Source organism: Orycteropus afer, unplaced genomic scaffold (genome assembly GCF_000298275.1).
Source record: "Orycteropus afer afer isolate SDZICR_OR568_19922 unplaced genomic scaffold, OryAfe1.0 scaffold00276, whole genome shotgun sequence".
NCBI classification, from domain to species: Eukaryota; Metazoa; Chordata; class Mammalia; order Tubulidentata; family Orycteropodidae; genus Orycteropus; species Orycteropus afer.
In genome coordinates, this window is record NW_006921863.1 from 1,142,190 (window position 1) to 1,163,602 (window position 21,413).

At 37.4% G+C, this 21,413-nt stretch overlaps 1 protein-coding gene across 1 annotated transcript in view; it reads left to right on the forward strand.

The window, feature by feature from the left end:
* Window positions 1-21,413, forward strand: part of EDIL3 (EGF like repeats and discoidin domains 3) — a 772,555-nt gene that overhangs the window by 312,701 nt on the left and 438,441 nt on the right. The window contains exon 4 of the mRNA XM_007950540.2: window positions 17,893-18,021. Within this exon, the coding sequence (XP_007948731.1) occupies window positions 17,893-18,021 (129 nt within the window). The remainder of the gene's footprint in view (window positions 1-17,892; window positions 18,022-21,413) is intronic.

A 21,413-nucleotide genomic window follows, 5' to 3' on the forward strand; every position in this document is an offset into this window, starting at 1 on the left:
TTTTTTTCATTTTCCTTTTTTTCATTTCTTTCATTTGGTTTAGCTAGTCTCCACTCAAGGGCAAGTTTCAGAATGTCTTCTGGCATACATTTTTGTCTTTTCTTCCTTTCCTGTCTTTTAAATGACATTATCTTTTCTTCATGGATGATGTTCTTGATATATCTGTTTTTTGATTACTGCTGTCAAGTATCTCAAATCTGTTCTTTGGATGGTCTCTAAATTCAGGTGGCATATAATCAAAAAGTATTGGTTGGTGTTCATCTATTTTAGGAGGTGGTGTATTATGAAGAACCAATGGTACTTAAGGAAGAAGTTGAAGCTGCGCTAAAGAAATTGCTGAAAAACAAGTCTCTAGAAATGGACGGAATACCCACTGAGATGTTTCAACCAAAAGAGAAGAACATATAATCAAGGTCTTATATTGGCTCTCATGGACTTATTTGAATTGCCTTCAGCTTCAACTTAAACTTGCATAAGAGCAATTCATGGTCTGTTCCACTGTCAGCTCCTGTCCTTGTTTTTGCTGAAGATACTGAGCTTCCCCATCACCTCTTGCCATAGATGTAGTCAATCTGAATCCTGTGTATTCCATCTGGCAAAGTACTCATACATAGTCCCCATTTATGTTGTTGAAGAAAGGTATTTGCAATGAATATGTTGTTGGTCTTGCTAACTTTTATCATGAGATATCCAGCATCATTTCTATCACCAAAGCCACATGTTCTGGTTACCTCTGTGCTGCTCTAACAGAAAATATACCACAAAGGGGATGGTTTGAACAAATAGGAGTTTATTCTCTTACAGTTTGGAAGGCTAGAAGTCCTAGTTCCAAGTGACAGGCTCTAGGGTCTATGTGAAAGCCCCTCGACCTTAGGCTTCAGCTCTGCCTCTTGCTCCTAGCCCACTGAAGCTAGAGGCATCTCTTCACTCACGCAGCTACTGGCTGCTGAGGCTAACAACCCCATGGCCAACAAATAAAATAGCACAGTGATGTTACCAAACTACATCACAGGCCATTAATTCAAGTTCATTGTAAGTCTCAAGGTTGGCAGAGCATGGACGACTGCTGAACAACACGGCTACATGCAGAGTTCAAGCATGCCATAAGCTAGAGACTGTTCCTGAAGATGCTGCTTTTTATGGGAAGCAGATCACATACCCAAAGCAGCTACTCAGCTTCTTGTGGTAGATCCCACCATGGAGTTGATTGCCAGTCTCATCATGGGGAATAACTATCACCAGCTGCCAAGCCACTCAGCCAGGTCCAACCAAGTTGACATACAACTTTAACTACCACACTATATTTTCCAACTACTGGTGATTCTTCTTTGTTTCCAGTTTTTGCATTCCAGTCACCAGGAATAATCAATACATTTTTATTTCATGTTCAGTCAATTTCAGACTGCAGAAACTGGTAAAAATCTTCAAGATCCTTGTCTTTGGCTTCGGTGGTTGGTGCATAAACCATGTAACAGCAGTATTAACTAGTCTTCCTCATAGGCGTATGAATATTATCCCATCACTGACAGCATTGTACTTCAGGACAGATCTTGAAACATCCTTTGTGATGATGAATGCCACACTTTTCTTCTTCAATTTGTCATTCCCAGCATAGAAGATCATATGTTTGTCTGATTCATAATGGCCAAAAACAGTCCATTTCAGTTCACTAATGCCTAGGATATCAATCTTCATGTGTTGCATTTCATTTTTGAAAATTTCCAATTTTCCTAGATTCATACTTCATTCCTTCTATGTTCTAATTACTAGTGGAAGTTTGCAGCTATTTCTTCCCAGTTTGAATTGCACCCGTATAGCAAATGGAGGTCCTGAAAGCTTTACTCCATCTACATCATTAAAGTTGATGCTACTTTGAGGAGACAGCTCTTCCCCAGTCGTATTTTAAGTGCCTTCCAACCTGAGGGGCACATCTTCTGGCATTATATCACACAATGATTCAGGGCTATTTATAAAGTTTTCCAGTAATATAGCAGACAGTATTTCACTGGCCAATTCTTTGAGGAGTGGATGACCCCTTCCTTCTTCCAAGTCTGTCTGAGTCTGGAAGTTCCGCTGAAACCTGTCCACCATAGTGACCCTGCAAGCATTTGAACTACCAGTGGCATAGCCTCCAGTCTCTCAGCAACATGCAAGCCACCACAGTAGGAAAAACTGACAGATCTGTGCTGGATTTTTAAAGTACTACCAATAAAAGTGGAACCAATCCCTCAACTTGAGAGTTTATTTTACAACATGATTGCTAGTGTGAGTTATATGCTGAAATTGCTAAAATTAACCATGATCCTCATCAACCTATTAGCACATATTTGTGAAGTAACATCAAAATATGTAGCTCAGCATTTCAACACATTTTATGGGGGTACAAAACACAGGGTATGGAGTACAAAATATAAAACACAAGTAGTTTGTAATCTAGCAGGGAGACTAAAGAGAGACATGAACTAATTAGAGAACTAAGAAATATACAGTGAAACACTAATCATGCAGTAGAGGTAACAAGTTCAGAAGAAGCCTGAAAAGGACAGGAAACATTGATGAAGAACCTGAAAATTTTGTACATCCTTAGAGACATCATATGAAACAGTGAGACTGCTTGACATTTCTGAACCCTGGGCTCAGACTTTTGCTTATAATAATATACATGGCAAACATTGGTCTCTGTTCTGTTTTTAATTTATGCCCCTTCTTATTGATGTGTACAAGATGAAGCAAACCATGGAAGCTAATGGCAAACTAAATATCTCACTGCTTTGCACCAGTTGCTGATATGTATTCTTTTCAAGCTTTAATTCTGCTTAGCAATGAATGATATATGAGTTCTGACAGTTGCACACTTGGAGAGTTTTGTTGGGAAACAGTTCCCTGATTAAAGAGGGTTTGTTCTAGAAAGTAGTTACTAGGAAGAGAAAGAGTTTTTTTTTTTTTTTTTTTTTTTCTTTGATTGATCAAAAAAATCACTGAATGTCAATCTTATTTCATTTGAATTGCATTTATGGTTTCTGAAATATAGAAACAGAGATTTCCACACAGAAATATTACTTCTATTCTATTATCCTTGGGGGGAAAAAAAAAAAATGAAACAATGCTCCTTGTCATGAAGGCTCATACTTTTGTCATGTACTTTTCTCTTAGATTTCAGGAGTGTTTATCCCATTGGCTCAATAGTTCAAGATACACTTGGTCTTATATTAGAATTTCAGTTAGTAATGATCACTTTATTTCATATGTAAAACAAACAAACATTGCTGTTGATTTGATTTTAATTCATATCAACCCTAAAGTACAGAGTATAGATGTCCCATAGAGTTTCCAAGGATGTAAATCTTTACAGACACAGACTGCCTCTTCATCTTTCTCCCATGGAACTGCTGGTGCATTCAAACACTGATCTTTTGGTTAGCAGCTGAGCATTTTGACCACTGTCTACCAGTAGTCCTTGTAATTTCATATAGCATTTATTAATTTATAAAAAGCCTCAATATGTCATCTTTACTGTTTATAAGTGTAGCATGTCATACTTAGTTTTCCTACTCTTAGAAAGAAAATCAAAAGGCAACATTGTCTTGCATCTACTACATGTAGTTCTGTAAATGATAACATCACACAAACATTCAGTAAATATTGGATAACTAAATTATATCCCAAAATAACATGTTTTGGAAGATGAAAAAAATATATATGCAATGTGGTTACAGATAATGATGTAGATTTGTTTGTGTAATGAGACATTCTGAGCTTACAATTTCCATTATGCAAGTGGTGGTTTAGGCAACGTATTCTGGCAACAGTGTGCAAGATGAATGGACAAAGAAAGAACTGGTAAGTGTGTTCATAATAAGGCATTGCTACAACAATACCTGCCTCTTTGTAAAATGACAGATCCTTTTATAAATCTTTTACAAAGCCATATTGATGTTTAAAACAATAGTTATTTATGTATGGAGAAAAAAGAAATATGACATAAATGATAACATGTGTTTATAGAAATAATACATATAAAAATGTTGACTGACTCCATGAAAAACACTTTTCATTGCTATCATCCAGCCTGCCTCTAAACAAAGTTTCAAGTAGATTATGATCAATCCTTGGAAATCTTTGCTCTTTTTTTCCATACTTCCTTCTATCTTGTAGCACCAGGACCTCTTGATGTCATCTAGGTACCCATTTCTGGACTTTTTCTAGGCACTGCTCCAAATTTATTTCTTTAATACTTAATACCATCAATATTTATGTGCTACTGCTTTATGATGAGAGGAAGTGAAATCAATTATAGGTAAGGTGTTAATTGTTAATGAATACCAGTGCTTTCCTTCCAATTCTGATTTTGTTTGTTTTTCAATCAGCTATTGTTGTTAGAAAACAACCATTTGGGAGCCTGTCTGATACACCCTTTCTAGTGCCTAAGGCACTTGACTGATAACCAGAAGGCTGGCGGTTCAAACCCACCAGCCACTCCTCGGAAATTAGGTTGGGTAATCTACTTCAGTAGTGATAATGCCTTGGAAGCCCAAGGAGGGGTCGCTATGAGTCAGGTCTGACTGCAGGACACATAACAACAACAACAACTGATACACCCTTTCTAGACACTATTCATCTCAGTACCTTCTTGTAAGCAGTTGTATATGAAAGAAGGTCCATTAGTAATTATTGAGGGAAATATGTTGTTGTTTTTCTTGTTGTTTGTTGTTGTTATGTGCTGTCCAGTCAGAGCCAATTCATAGCGACCCCTCCTTGGGTTTCTGAGGCAGTATCATTAGGGAAGTAGATTGCCCAGCCTTCCTTCCGAGGAGTGGCTGGTGGGTTTGAACCACCCGCCTTCTGGTTAGCAGTCAATATATGTACATGTATATATACATCACTAGGCTCTGGTAACATAGTGCCTAAGGCACTTGACTGCTAACCAGAAGGCGGGTGGTTCAAACCCACCAGCCACTCCTTGGAAGTTAGGTTGGGCAATCTACTTCAGTAGTGATACCGCCTCAGAAACCCAAGGAGGGGTCGCTATGAGTCGGGTCCAACTCGACAGCACATAACAACAACAACAGGCATTGAAAACGTATTTTGTTTAGCCTCAGCTTTCAATTTTTATAATGTATCTAATTGCTTTTATGTTTAAAGAACTTTTAAAATTTGCTGATTCTCCCCTCAAGATGGAACATTTTACATTTTATTACAGACTGATTTATCTCTTTACTCTAACAAAAATATATCCATAGAAAACATTTCTCCCAAATGGCTGAATTTTGAAAATTTGCATTTACAAAGAAGAAGAAAGAGGAAGAAGAAGAGAAGCAACATGTAAAAAATATAGTTTGACAGCATCAATCACGTGAAAGTTCCCAGAATAATTCCCTTTCATCAGCTAGTTTTAAATAGGATAGCGTTAGCTCAAATTAGCAAGTGCAAAAATGTTCAAAACTTATTAAATGTAAAGGCAACACTGTAAGAGATCTTTATTGAGTTTTTAAGACCATAATTTGGAATGAATTTTAGGATCATAACTATAGGCATACCTCAGCAATATTGTGGGTTTGGTTCCATACCACCACAATAAAGTGTGTATTGAAATAAAGTGAGCCACTCAATTTTTTTTTTTTATTTTCTAGTAAACATAAATTTTATGTGTACACTATATTCTAGGCTATTATGTGTGCAATAGCAGTGTGAAAATTTAGAAATGTTGTGAGAATTACTAAAATGTGACACAGAAACTTGAAGTGAACACATGCTATTGGAAAAATGACACCGAAAGACTTGCTCAAGGAAGGGTTGCTACAAACTTTCAATTTATAAAAATAGCAATAAAGTAAGACACAATAAATCGAGGTATGCTTGCATACTCATTTTATTGTACTGCTGTAATGAGTGAAACTCTGCTTACAACTTCCTTATTGGTATTTTCTTATTACAACATTTAAAATATACATTCATTTGTAATATCTCCCTTTTAAGGTGGTTGGGTCATAATTTGTAAAACTGACCAAGTCTGTGTTTGTAGTATCACAGGAGAGTCTTAACGTATTTACTTCCTAAAAATCTGCTTCCACACTGTAAGGAATTCATGACGTGGGGCATAGTATATAAATGTGTTGAAAGCTAATCATGTTATGCATATAAAATAACTTCAATTCTTTACTCTTGGAATTGAGAGGTGGTAGATTTGAAAACTAGCAAACTGTGTAGATCTATTACTTTTGTGAGAAATTAATCTTGTTGACATACTTATATGAGCTTGCATAAAAATGCCTGGAAAACATGCTGTTGAATTCAGTTGTTCATTAATATTGATCATATGATGTCCTCATTGTGTTAGAAGCTACCTAAAGATTATCTACAAAAGTAGTACAGCATTATCGATTTAAAAAACTCCCTGAAGCCTCTTGTATCTTGAAAGTCAGCTTATGCTTCCACTGTTAAGTAAGAGTGATATTGCCAAACATTTTTGTATAATCAGATAATTTGAGTTTTAATGGAGAAATCTGCTGCAAAACCTCTTTAAAGTGTTAAAGATCCAAGATGTCACTTTGAAGACTAAGGCGAGCCTGACCCAAGCCATGGTATTTTCAGTAGCCACATATGCATGTGAGAGCTAGACAATGAATAAAGAAGACTGTAGAAGAATTGATGTATTTGAATTGTAGTGTTGGTGAAGAATACTGAATGTACCATGGACTGCTAGAATAATTAACAAATCTGTATTGGAGGAAGTAAAGCCAGAATGCTACTTAAAGGCAAGAACAGCCAGACTTTAGCTCATGTACTTTGGTCATGTTTTCAGAATCTGTGTATCCCTGGAGAAGGATATCATGCTACGTAAAGTAGATGGTCAAAAAGAAAGGACAAGACCCACAAGGAGATGGACTGACACAGTGGCTGCAACAATGGGATTAAGCATGACAATGATTGTTAATGTAGCACAGGACCAGGAAATGCTTTGTTCTGTTGTTCATAGAGTCATTATGAGTCAGAACCAACTGGATGGCACCTAGCAACAACAATATGTATACAAATCAGAACTGAAGATTATGGTCATCATTCTATTCTGTATACCAGTAATGAGAAAATAAAACTCTTTTAAAGACACCTTTCAAGAGGAAAGGAATTAAGATCACTCTTCTGTTCTATTTTTTGTTATTACAGTCTGTAAGTGATTGAGTAACATCTATTTGTTTCCCAACTTTTCTGTTATTAAATAGTTTTCAACTCTAAAGCTAGCAATTTATATATCTATTTATCTATATATATGTAATATATATATATATATATATAAAACATATATATATATATATATCACTGAATATTATAGAAGTGAATTGCTTCAAACATAAAGTTTTTACTGCAAAAGCTAGCAACATGGCCATATTAAACCATTTGTTAATATGATGATATTAACAAATTAGAGATATCCTAGAATTCAATTTCCAGAACAAATTACCTAAACAAGGAATTATATCAATATCAAGCATAGATAGTCACAGTAAAGGATAGCCATTAAAATTTCCTTGAAAAAATTGAGGTTCATTAACTAAATAAACTAAATCTTTTCTTCTGTCATGAGCTTACTCTTCCAGCTCCTGGCGATATTAATTCCATTCAAAGCATTTATCACAAATTTCTAACAGAGTACTCAGCACATAATACGTTCCTAATGAATAAGTGTTATTTAACCTAAAATTGGAGAAAAAATTATTTATGTCAGGCAAGGTCAATTCCTTTCATTCCTGTGTATGCAACATTATATGCTGCAGGTGATAATTGTTTATCACAATGTCCCAGAACGTTAAAATATTACTGTTAGTATCAAAATAGAGAAGAATATTAATTGGGGAAAAACACTTACCACTTGGAGCACGAAACTGGGAAACTGTTGGTATTTGTTTTATTGTGGTGGTACAGAGCCAGAACTCTTGCCCTCTATATGGGAATCCAGGTTCAATTCCTGGCCAGTAAACCTCATGTGCAGTCACCACATATACGTAAGTGGAAGGTTTCATGTTGCTGTGATGCTGAATAGCTTTCATTCAAGCTTCCAGACTAAGCCAAACTAGAATGAATAGCCTGGGATCTACTTCTGAAAACCTTATGGATCACAATAGCATGATCTGTCACCAGTCAGGGAGATGGGGCAGGATTTGTCATCATTTTCTTCTGTTGTGCATAGAGTAATCATAAATTGAAGGCTTACTCATCACCAGCCAACAATGATATTTTACAGCAAACACAAGAACTTATGTTTACAAATCTTATTTTGTGATTTTAGAACTTGGACTACATTTATTATGTTATCTTTATATTCTCGTTTGTTGCTGCTGCTGTTAGGTGTCGATGAGTCGCTTTTGACTCATAGTGACCCTATGTACCATAGAAGGAAACACTGCCTGATCCTGCACCATCCTCATAATCATTGCTATGATTGAGTTAATTGTTGCAGCCATTGTGTCAATCTATCTTCTTGAGGGTCTTCTTCTTTTCACTGACCCTCAGCTTTACCAACCATTATGTCCTTCCCAAGTGACTGGTCCCTCCTGATAACATGACCAAGGACAAGAGATGAAGTCGTGTCATCCTAATTTATATTCCTCCTATTTCATCTTGCTCATGTTTTATGTAAATATACATATTTACACAAGAAATGTTAAAATAGGATACTGAAACACTGTTAATAAGATTATATAAGGTTACATTGTTTTGACTACATATTTGTCAAAGAATTAAGATACATGTAATCATTATGCAAATGTACACATGCTAATGATTTGCTACTTACAATTCCATGTAATAACTCTTGTAGCTTAAGCCACATATTAAAGACAAAAAAAAAATTAGAATCTAGTTATGAATTTGGGAGCTCTGGTAGCATAGTGCCTAAGGCACTTGACTGCTAACCAGAAGGTGGGTCCTCGGAAGGAAGATGGGGCAATCTACTTCCGTAGTGATACTGCCTCGGAAACCCAAGGAGGGGTCGCTATGAGTCGGGTCTGACTCTATGGCACATAACAACAACAACAGTTATGAATTTAAAGAATGTGAGCTAGAAAAGTGTAGAAAAGTCATGAAAGTATTCAAATTAATTACTGAGTAGGAAACCAAAAATATTGATGTTTTATAAATTTCAAACTGGAATGGGATTTGGCTTAGACAATGGATGTAATTGTATCACTCATTATCACCATACCCCTGTTTATTCAAAAATATCAAACACCTATTGTGTGTTTCTTCCCATACCTAACTTATGATGGAATAGTAAAAAGTGGAGTGGAACCACTAATTTTAACATTCTGACAGTATGTCAACAGAATGTACAAGACACATAACATCAGTCTCATAGATTAATTAATAATATTTATCATTAAATACTATGTGGGCATGTTCATGTTTGACAGTTGTTGTCAAACATAGCTGAAATGAAATGGAGGTTTGTTAGTATAACATCACCTATCAATATTGTTTATTTATAATATGCCCTTAACCGTTGGCTGGAAATACTGTACTCTGAAATATTTCCATTTGAGGAGACTTTGGATAGCTGTAGTATTTATAAGAATGTGCTTACGGAATCCATGCTGATTCTTTCCCTCTTATAAGACTAACAGATATATTTGTAAGTTATTTAACTTCTCTGAGGCTTTTTTTTTTTTCCTCTAAAATAAATATGTTCTTCTTGTTGTTAGGTGCCATTGAGTTGGCTCTGACTCACAGCAACCCTATGTACAACAGAACAAAACCCTGCCTGGTCCAATACAAAGATATGTTGTTATAAATCCTTATAAAGAATAGTAGATATACTTCATTTCATGCAGTATATATGCCACTCTGTTGTGGTTAGGTGCCATCAAGTCAGTTGGGATTCATAATGACCCTATGTACAACAGAACAAAACACTGCCTGGTCCTGCAACATCTTCCCAATCATTGCCATCATTGAGCCTGTCATCACAGCAACTGTATCAATCCATCTCCTTGTGGGCTTTCTTCTTTTCCATTGAGCCTCTACTTTCCCTAGCATGATATGCTTCTCCGGGGACTGATCCCTTCTGACAACATGACCAAATGAATGGAGATGACATCTGGCCATTCCACTTCTAAGGAGTATTCTGGTTGTACTTCCTCCAAGATAAATTTGTTCATTATTCTAGCAGTCCGTCTTCACCAAAACCACATTCAAATACATCGATTCTTCTGCAGTATTCCTTATTCATTGTCCAGCTTTCACATGCCTGTAAGGGTATTGAAATACCATGGCTTTGTTAAGCTGCACCTTAGTCTTCAAAGCAATGTGTTTGCTCTTTAACACTTTAAAGAGGTCTTTTTCAGCAGATTTGCCCAATGCAGTACATCACGTGATTTCTTGACTGCTGCTTCCGTGGCCATTGATTGTATATCCAAGTAAAATGAAATCTTTGCCAGCATCAAGCGTTTCTCCATTTACCATGATGTTGCTTGTTGGTCCAGTTGTGAGGATTTATGTTTTCTTTATTTTCAGGTGTAATCTTTATTGAAGGCTGTAGTCTTTGATCTCCACCAGTAAGTGCTTCAAATTTTCTTCACTTTAGCAAGCAAGGCTATGTGATATGCATATCTAAGGTTGTTAATGAGTCTTCCTCCAACCCTGATGCTATGTTCTTCATATAGTCCAGCTTCTCAGATTATTTGCTTAGCATATTGATTGACTAAGTATGATGGAAGGATATAACTCTGACACACAGCATTCCTGAATTTAAACCTCGCAGTATCCATTTATTTTGTTTGAACAACTACTTCTCTGTCTATGTGCAGGTTCCTCATGATCACAACTAAGTGTTCTGGAATTCCCATTCTTTGCAATGTTGTCGATAATTTGTTATGATCCTAAAAGTTGAATGTTTTTGCATAGTCAAGAAAACACAGGTTCACATCTTTCTAGTATTCTTTACTTTCAGCCAAGATCCATCAGACATCAGCAATAATATCCCTCATGCCATGCCTCTTCCAAATCCAGCTTGAATTTCAGAGAGTTACCTGTTGATGTACTGCTGTACCCATTTTTTAATTTATTTTCAACAAATTTTACGGTATATAAAGTTTTATGGGAGCTCTGGTGGCGTAGTGCCTAAGGCATTTGACTGCTACCCAGAAGGCTGGAGGTTCAAACCCACCAGCCACTCCTTGGGAGGAAAGTTGCAACTCTAGAATGGTTAAATCTCGCCCTATTTTGCTTCACCTCATTCCCATCCTTTAAGTGAAAGTCATCAAATTTCTTGGAGTAGGGAAAATAACAGCAGCCGTCACGTCTTTAACAGGTAATCTTTTTCTGAGAGCCAGATGTCAGTTGGGGACATGCTGTCCTTTGGTGTGTAAATGAAATGAGTGCTAGCTCACTAACTCATATATTTTGGGAATCCTAGAGTCTGCATCAAGGTGGCTAGCCAGGATTCACTTCATGAAATACCTAATATGTCCAAGTCTTCAGATAGCCCTGTCAGCTCTAGCTTTTGCTTTCAGCATCCACTGGATTCTTGAATCTCATGGGTGTCATGTGGTGTAACAATTTTCCCCTTCTTCCAGGATGAGCCAAATGAATAGTACAGCCCTTTCTCCTTGATTTTCCCAAGTACCACTCACATGTTTGTTTGTGGTTGCATCAACAATGAAAATCCCCATAGCAGCTGTGCAAGCAACTTAAACCTGAATTTTGGATATCACAATTGCTAGCTATTTTTCTTTCCATAGTACACCAGTCAACATATTGCTTGAACCCCTTCTCTCCCTGATGAATTTCCTCCTAACTCTGTTTTTGAGGTCTCCTCTCTGTGGTTTTCCCTAGCCCTTTCTCAGTTGTTCCTTTTATTACACAGAACAATTTAATTGTCCTGCTGTCCTTTGCTTCTAGCCAAGTTCTACTTTTATAAAGATACAATTGTATCAAGTAAAGGGAGTCATCTATTTCAGGCACATTTTTGCCCCTTGTTCCTCAAAGTGACTTCTATCGATTACCTTTGCCTGAATTGCTGCTTTAACTGCTCCCAAAAACTGACAAAGTCCTTACTATTTTAGTCTTTTTAAAAAATCTTTCCCTAACCCAACTTGGTAAGAAGGAAGAAGCATGAAATAAATTATTTTCTCTGATACAGATTATGACACTCTCTTGAATGGGCAGAAATAGCTTTTATCAGTTTTGATTTTAATAATTATTATTTTTTCCTAAGTACAATTCTTTAAACTCAGTTTCCCTTATATTAAACGTGTGAATTCTTTGATTGTTAGCTTGTTTTGTTTCATATTTAGAGACAACACTAAATTCTTATTAGGTTTTTTTTTCACCATCTGCAAAAGTGAAAGATTGGATTAGATAACTCTTAAGGCTCATTAGGAGCTCTCATGTCATAGTACCTAAAGCATTTGACTGCTAAACAGAAGCTTGGCAGTTCAAACCCGCCAGTCCTTCCTTGGAAGGAAGATTGGGTAATTTACTTCCATAGTGATATTGCTTCAGAAACCCAAGGAGGGGTTGCTATGAGTTAGATGTGACTCAATGGCAGAGTTTTCTTCTTCTTCTTTCTTTCTTCTTCTTCTTCTTCTTTTTTTTTTGGCTCTTTATTTATTTAAAATTATACATTTTTTAAACTCTAATAATTTTTATTTATTTTGGCAATGACATACATGGCTATCAATGATCAGTTATTAAAAAGCTGAGTCTTCTTTTTCTTCTTATATTGAAGTGAATTGACAAAGCAAAATCTAACATCACTTTTATTTCATTCTTCCCTCATAAATTAGTTGTTTAAAGGAGTGCAAGTTTTGAATCAAAGATTTTTCATTTGAGACATAAATGAATAGTCTCATTTTGGGTTCTCTAGAAGAACATCACTGCTGATATCAGATGAATCTCTGCTGAAAGCAAAGAATATCAGAAAGATGTTTATCTGTGTTTTATTGACTATGCAACAAAAACATGTGATTGTGGGGAATCATAACAAATTATGGACAACATTGCAAAGAATGAGAATCCCAGAACACTTAATTTTGATCATGTGGAAACTGTACATAGACTGAGGCAATTCTTCTAACAGAGCTAGGGGATACTGTGTGGTTTAAATTCTGGATAGGGCTATATCCTTTCACCATACTTATTCAACCTGTATGCTGAGAAAATAATCCAAGAAGTTGGAGTATGTTAAGAAGACTGAGGCATCAGGATTGGAGGAAGACTCATTATTAGCCTACAATACACAGATTACACAACCTTTCTTGCTGAAAGTGAAGATGATCTGAAGCACTTACTAGTGAAGATTAAAGACTCCAGCCTTCAGTATGGATTACACCTGAACAGAGGAAAAACAAAATCTTCACAAAAAGTCCCATATGCAATATCATGATGAATGCAAAAATATTAGAAATTATCAAAGATTTCATTTTAACTGTATCCATTGTCAATACCCATGGAAGTAGTGATTAATAAATCAAATGACTTACTGCATTGGGCAAATCTGCTGCAAAAGACTTCCTTAAAGTATTTAAGAGCAAGGATGTCACATTGAAACTAAAGTGTACCTGCTCAAGCCATTGCAATTTTGATAGTCTCATATGCATGTGAAAGCTAGAGAGGAAATAAGGAAGACCCCAGGAAAATTGATTCATTTGAGTTGTGGTGTTGATGAAGAATATTGGATATACCATGGACTTCCAGAAGAAAGAAGAAATCTGTGTTAGAAGTACACCTAGAATACTCTTTAGAATTGAGAATGCTTGACTTTGTTGCTCATAACTTGGTCATGCTGTGAGAAGGGAACAGTCCCTGGAGAAGGATATTATGCTTGGTAAAGTAGAGGGTCAGAAAAAGTGAGGAAAAGCCTCAATGAGATGGATTGACATGGCTGCAACAGTGGGCTCAAGCATATTGTAAGGACAGTGTGGTACCAGCCAGTGTTTTCTTCTGTTGTCCCTAAGGTCTTTATGAATTGAATCTGTCTCAAGAGTACTGAAAACAACAACAGAGGAGCAAAACAAGTGAGACATGTGCATGTGTATATTGGGTTGTCAGGTCTAAAATCCTTAGGTTAGTCAGCAGGCTGGAGAGTTCTGCAGACTTACATCTCTTAAGTCAGGTGACAAGAAGAATATAGTGTCAAGAGAGAGAGAGCGATCTTCCAAAATATCCATTATATTTTGAAGGCAGAGCACACTCCCAAAGAAACTCCCCTTCCAATTAATTTGATGATTACATCAGATCACAACATGGAAGGTGATTACATTTTATCGCATTGCATTATGGAACAGCAGTCAGTCCAGTGTGTGCCAAACTACTGAAAATCACAGCCTAGCTAAGAAGACACAGAATTACCACATGTTATTTTTTTGTTTTTTGAGTCATTCAATACTAGTGACCATTGCTTTAGTAGCCATTAGTGCCTAAGACCCTAGACTGCTAACCAGAAGGCTGGCGGTTCAAACCCACCAGCCACTCCTCAAAAGGAAGGTTGAGCAATCTACCTCAGTAGTGATACCACCTCAGAAACCCAAGGAGGGGTCGCTATGAGTGGGGTCTGACTTGACGGCACATAACAACAACAACAAGGCTGTCTATGACAAGTCTTGACTGGTGGACTGGTGGAGCTCCCATCTCCCTCACACACACACACACACACACACACACAGACCATTGCCTCAGGTTATCCATATGCTTGCATTTTCCTCCCTTCCAGTATGAGCTAAAAGCACTTGCTCCTTTTCTTGACTCATCCTTCCCCCAGGACTCTGGAATTCATCTCTTTATACATGGTCAATTCAGACACTGGGTTTGATTGTTCTCTCTTTCCATTTCTAGTATGTAGAATTTAACTTTCTCTTCAGTGACTTTTGATTCAGTTATAAATATGTTCTAGTCTCTCCAATTAAGAGAAAAAAAAAAAAAAAAAGCCAAAATTAAAGAATGTTGTATACAGGCAATCTTTGGGTTATGGACATCAATCTTATGGACAACTCCTACTTGCCCTTTAATGCAGGGCTTCCAACCAGTTCTGTCATGGCCCACAAAGTGAAACAGGAACAGAACAGGATGCTTACAATTTGAGTGATTCATTACCATAAGCAGAACAAGAAAAATTATGAGTCAAAGCCCTGGAATGGGAGATTCAAAAAAGGCATAGTGAACCCCTTCAGGAGCCTGATACATAACAATGGATTATTGGCAGGACTGTGGATAGTCACGTATATTCAAAGTGGTGTGGTCAGCCGCCATCTTTGAGTGGGGCCCAACCATCTTTGAAGCCCTGCTTTAATGTTATACAAATTTGCCCTCACTTTGAAATGATTCAGCCAACCACTACTCACAACAAATTCTTCTAACAGTTACCTTCACTTGCTGCACATGCAACTTTTAAACTATCAACAAGGCTTTTGAGCCTTTTCTTGCACTAACCCAAACAAAATCAAACTTACTCCCATCCAGTTGATTTTGATTTATTGTGATCCCTTGGTTTTCCCCAGCTGTAAATCTTTACAGAAACACACTTCTTCATCTTTCTTCCTTGGAGAGGCTGGTATGTTCAAATCATTGAACTTTTGTTTAGCAGCCAAATGCCCTAACCGCTACACCACCAAGCTCTTTCCTGCACTAAAGTAATGCTAAATAAGACCCATATGCATCTAGCCTGACTGTCCTACAAATTCTTAAAGATATAGTTAGGAGTTGATCGAGTGCACAACCATGTTGTTGTTAGGGACTGTCAAGTCGTCTCTGACTCATATAGCAACCCTATGCTGAGGCAGAACTAAACACTGCCCAGTCCTTTGCCAGCCTCACAATCCTTGCTATACCTGAGCCCATCATTGTAGCCACTGTGTCAGTGCATCTCATCGAGGGCCTTTCCCTTTTTTGGTGGCCTTCCACTTTACCCAACATGATATCCTTCTCCAGGGAATGGTTCCTTCTGACAACATGACCAAGGTAGATGAGTCTGGCCATTCTCGCTTCCAAGGAACATTCCCACTGGACTTTTTCCAGGACAGATCTCTTAGTCCTTTTAGCCATCCATGGTATTCTTAGCATTCTTCAACACCACAATTCCAAAGGATCAACTCTTCTTCGGTCTTCATTATTCATTGTCCAGCTCTCATATGCATAAGAGATAATTGAAAACCTTGGCTTGGTTTAGGCACACCTTAGTGTTCAAGGAGACATCTTCGCTTTTAATCACTCGAAAGAGGTCTTTTTCAGTAGACTTGCCCAATGAAATATGTTCTTTGATGTCTTGACTACTGCTTCCATTGGTGTTGATTGTAGAACCAAATAATATGAAGTCCTTGACAACTTCAATCTTTTCTCCATCCATCATGAAGCTGTTTATTGGACCAGTTTTGAGGATTTTGTTTTCTTGATATTGAGGTGTAATCCATACTCCAGACTATAGTCTTTAATCTTTATCAGCAAGTGCTTCAAGTCATCCTTACTTTTAGCAAGCAAAGTTGTGTCATCTGCATATCGTAGATTGTTAATTAGTCTTCCCTCCATCCTGATGTCACATTCTTCTTCATATAATCCAGCTTCACACATTATTTGCTCAGCATACAAATTGAATACATATGGTGAAAGGATACAACCCTGACACACTTCCTTCTTGCCTTCTTGATTTTAAACTATGCAACCATGGGACTGACCTTTATTTATTTATTTTTTTTTACATGGTCTGTCTTCATTGCTCTGGGAGATCTTTTCTTTTCTTCCACTTACCTCTTCACTTGTTTACAATCATCAGTCTGGATTATGTACTGGGTCAGTGAGCCTCCCCTAAGAAGGAAGATTTAAGAATTAGAAGTGGGAAAGATTTATTGGGAGAAATATCTGTTATGGACAAAAGGAGGAGGGAGCAAGAGTAGGTAGGATGAGCTTTCAGTCTGGGACACAATCCCATCACCTATGAAAGGAGAAAAGGAAGGAAGAAGGTTTGCATAGAAACAACTTCAAACTGCCATGTAGATTTGAGAAAATCTTGGCCACACCAGTTGGGATCCCTGGGGCAGGTAGGACTGGTCCAGCACCATTACCTCCATGATGTTCAATCACTGCCTGGGAACTCCTTGGGCAGTGTGGCTGCATCATGAATGCTGCTTCAGTAGATTAAACAGTGGAGTAACTAGAGGTGGTCGGCTAACTACATTCTTGGAAGCAGATTCTTTCCGAGGGAGTTCTGAACATCTCATCTGCATTCAGTACTGTGGGTGCCTACCACTCAGCTGAATTTACTGTCACAAAGCTTAAAAATGGCTGTCAGCAACTCTTCTCAAAGACTGGCAAAAATTGTGCTTCTTTAGCAATATGCTCAGCACAATCTCATAAAAAGTCTATAAAAGTACTACAGGTAGCTATCCACTTCACTTGGTCTGTATGGCTATGGACATTTGCAAATGTATGTTTGTTACCCAAGCAGAGGACAAAAGCTATTCAAAGTCAATAACTCTAGACATTGTCATTCAGTATTACTTTTAAACCATGTAGAAGATATTTTACTTTTATAATATTTTATTTAGTGCTAATATTTTTTGAGTGCTTTATAAGTGACAGGGACTATTCTGGGCATTGTAAGTATGAACCCTTTTCATCAATACCATAACCCTTTGTGGTCGATTCTATTAGTGTATACTTTTGACAGAAGAAGAGATTGAGGCTCAGGGAGATTAAATAAACTCCTCAGGACTTTATGGCTAGAGAATGATAATGCCAGGATTTAAACCCAGGCTATTGGTCTCCCAAGCTTACACTGAACCTGTGCAGTATACATCCTTTGTATATCCAAACCACTTTTTTTTTTTTAGTAAAATTCTTAAAGGCAAAACACCGCCACAATGTCTACTTTTAAGCATATGTGTAACTACTTTGTTTTCTGTTTTCCAGGTCCCTGCAGCCCCAATCCATGCCACAATGGAGGAACCTGTGAAATAAGTGAAGCATACCGAGGGGACACATTCATAGGCTATGTTTGTAAATGTCCTCCAGGATTTAATGGGATTCATTGTCAACACAGTAAGTTATTCATAGTCATTATGGTTTTATGATTATTGATTGCAAAGTATACAGGTCATTATCGTTGTTTGTAGTAGAATCAGAGAAACTCAGAGGAACAAAGAACCCTGGAAGTTGACTAATGTCACTTTTATCCCACTGAATACACCATGTTTCCAACTGATGACTCCTAGACTGTTTCAGATTGAATCCTGTGATTGGCAAAGGGGCTAAGTATCTTCTAGTTAGCCCTTTCCATGATTATTTAGCCATACTTGCTAAATGTTCTTTATATTAAACAGACAAGTGTTTCTCACTACCATGCTTAATCCTGAAGCTACATTTTCGGGATTCCCTGTAATTATTCTCATTGTGATTCAAAGACACAGCAAGAAAACTCCCCATCCGGTCTATAATCCAGTATCCTCCTCCTGGCTTCTTGGCTTTTTACCGTGAAAATCTTTGAAAGTTCAAGCATATTATCTATATTTCTTTCATTTATACCCCATTCTTATTTAGCCTTGGAATTTGAGCAAAATAAATTCACTTGTGGTAATTTCTTCTTAGAAGCATGGCTGAACATAAATTCCAAATGAGTGATGTGGTTACTTAACTACAGTAGTTCAGTGATAGAGAGATTATTCAATATCTCTAGTCACTGTAGCTCTGTGACTAGAGCTATTGATTAAGGCTCTTACAGAGGCTGCTGCGTGGGACCTAACTCTTGAACTAGGGATAGGGTACTGGTCAGAAGGAGAGGAATAGCACATGGTTAGAAGAATGGTGAGGGAGCATCTGAGCCATGAATATCGGGGTGATTGTTAAGGGAATGTAGTAGGAAAGAATAAGGCTAATTTTCCCTATTGTAGCATTTCTGCTAAACCTTCACACTTGGAATACCTTGAAATAGCCCTGGAAAGATAGAAATAATATCCCAGAATCTTGAAATCTACTTAATCCTGTGAAGAGGATATTAGTAACCCTTACTTTCTTACTTATCAAGATTTGTGATAATGGTATCAGAGGCAGTGCCAAAAGGAAAAGACAGCCAGGTCCTCACACTTGAGCTCTTCAATTCTGAACTGCTTGTATGTAGCACACACACGTAAAGAGTAATCCTATTTGAAATGAGAATAGAATTTTCATTGTGGACTGTTATTCATTGTTCAGAAACAGGCCTTGTACCCAAGGCCTTGTGATCACTTACGAATGATCATTAGGGTGGCATAGGGCCAGGAAGTGTTTTGTTCTGTTATACATAAGGTCGACAAGAGCAGACTCAATAACTCCAGGGAGGTAGAGGCTGAAGAGTATACCACACCAGATTCTTACAACTGTAAATCTTTAAAAGGCTTAGAAAAAGACAACAGTGAGGGCATGTATAGACCTTTAATGTCATTTACATATATATATATATATATATATATATATATATATTTATTTATTTATTACCCCTCTTACCTGGTCTCATGCTGAAGTCAGTGTGAAGTTGGGTCTGATCATTAAAAATAAAGATTGGGAAACTCTAGGTCTAAGTTCCAAACAGTAATATCTATATGGTTGTACAACATTCTTTGAACATTTCTGGCACTTGTTTTTCTCGCATTATAAAAATCAGTTTGGTTTCAATTATTTTTAATGGCCTATAAGTTCCATTAAGGCATCAGGTTACCATCTACCCCCAAATAAGTGAGGTTTTGTTAGGGAAGAATTACTGGAGAAGTGTTCACCTGCCTTTGAGTCCCACACATTGTTGGGTATGAATTTTTTCAAGGCATCAGCAGGTTTCTGAAAATAGGATAAATAATTCCTATCCCCATTCTCCACAACGGAAAATCTAAGTTTTTTTCCCCACCCTTACATCATGCCCAAATAAGCTTCTTAATTTACACAGTTGTATTGAAAATTCAAGGCTTGTTTTGAAGCATGAAGAAACCCACCCCCTTACTGCACTGAAACCCCCATACTTGAAACCCATGTTCAAAATTGTAATGTTAAGCCTGAGGCAGACATTCAATTCAGAATGGGGATTTTGTGATCTAAACAATCTGGACCCTAGTCTCTTGAATGCATCATTATTAGAGGCAATGGATGAAAAACCACTGGATTTGAAATCAGAGACCTGGATTTACGTCCCGACCTTTTCCGTTATTGGATAAGTGACCCTGAGCCAGTCACTTGACCTTTCTACAATTGAAGGCATATAAATTGAGGGAATTGAACTAGAAATAGATGATCTTTGGTTCAAGCCAGCTTGCAGAGTATTATGGCTAAATGAGTAGCTTGTTCACTGTTTCAGAGGTTATCAAGCCTTCCTCTTTATAGATGAAATTGAAAAGGATTATATATTGGAAAGCAGATTTAGGAGTGCTGGGAGGCCTGAAAGCTCCTTTAGGCATTAGAAACAGAAAAGCAGCTCTTTAATCCTGTGCAAGAATTACTAGGTGTTTGGCTTTCTTTGTACAGTGGCACTAATTTTATGACCTGATATGCTCTAGAACCTTACCACTCCAAGTGTGGTTATATATCAGCATTTCCTAGAAGGTTGTTAGAAATTTAGATTATGAGGCACCATTCTGGACCTATTGAATCAGAATCTGTATTTCAAAATGATCCCAGTTAACTCCCACATGCACTGAAGTTTAAGAAATACTGTGCAAAGCTTTTAATAGCCAAATGTGATTATTTCATAGATTAAGGTAGTAACTTTTTTATTTTTATTTTTATTGTGATTTGGTTGAAAGTTTACAGAGCAAATTCACTTTCCATACAGCAGCTCACATATACTTTGTTTTATGACATTGACTGCGATTTCCCCAAAAACAACAGCTCCTCTCCCACTTCTTCCCTATAGTTATTTCTTCCCTGTGTCCTTTCTGCCTATGCCCTCCTGCCCCCAAACTGTCTCCCTGTACATAAACAGCCCTGATATTCTCCCATGATTGATCTCTCCAAGGAATGTATCTAGCTAATGCAAATGTTCAACTCATATGCCAGTCTTTTGCTTAGCTGGAAGCCACAGGAGTGGGTTCAATTCCTGATCTGAAGGGCAGCTTGGGGCAATAGTCTCAGTGGTTCCACCAGGCTCTATCAGACCAGCAAATGTGCCCCCCCCCCCCTTTTCTTTCCCCAAATGATTTTGAGTTTTTTTCCACATTGTTCTCCCTCTCTATCCAGGATCTCCTACATAGATCCTCCTCTGAGTGGTTGACAGTGGTAGCCGGGCACCATATAGTTCTTGTCACATAGTCATATAAACCGAGGATAGCATGGTGTACCAGTCACTTGGACTAATTTTTTCCATGCATCTTTGGTGTTCTTCATTCTTCTTTGCTCTGGTTGAGGAGAAACCCATTGCTGCAACTAGATGTCTGCTTCCAAGCTTTTAAGATTCCAGTTGTGACTCACCAAAC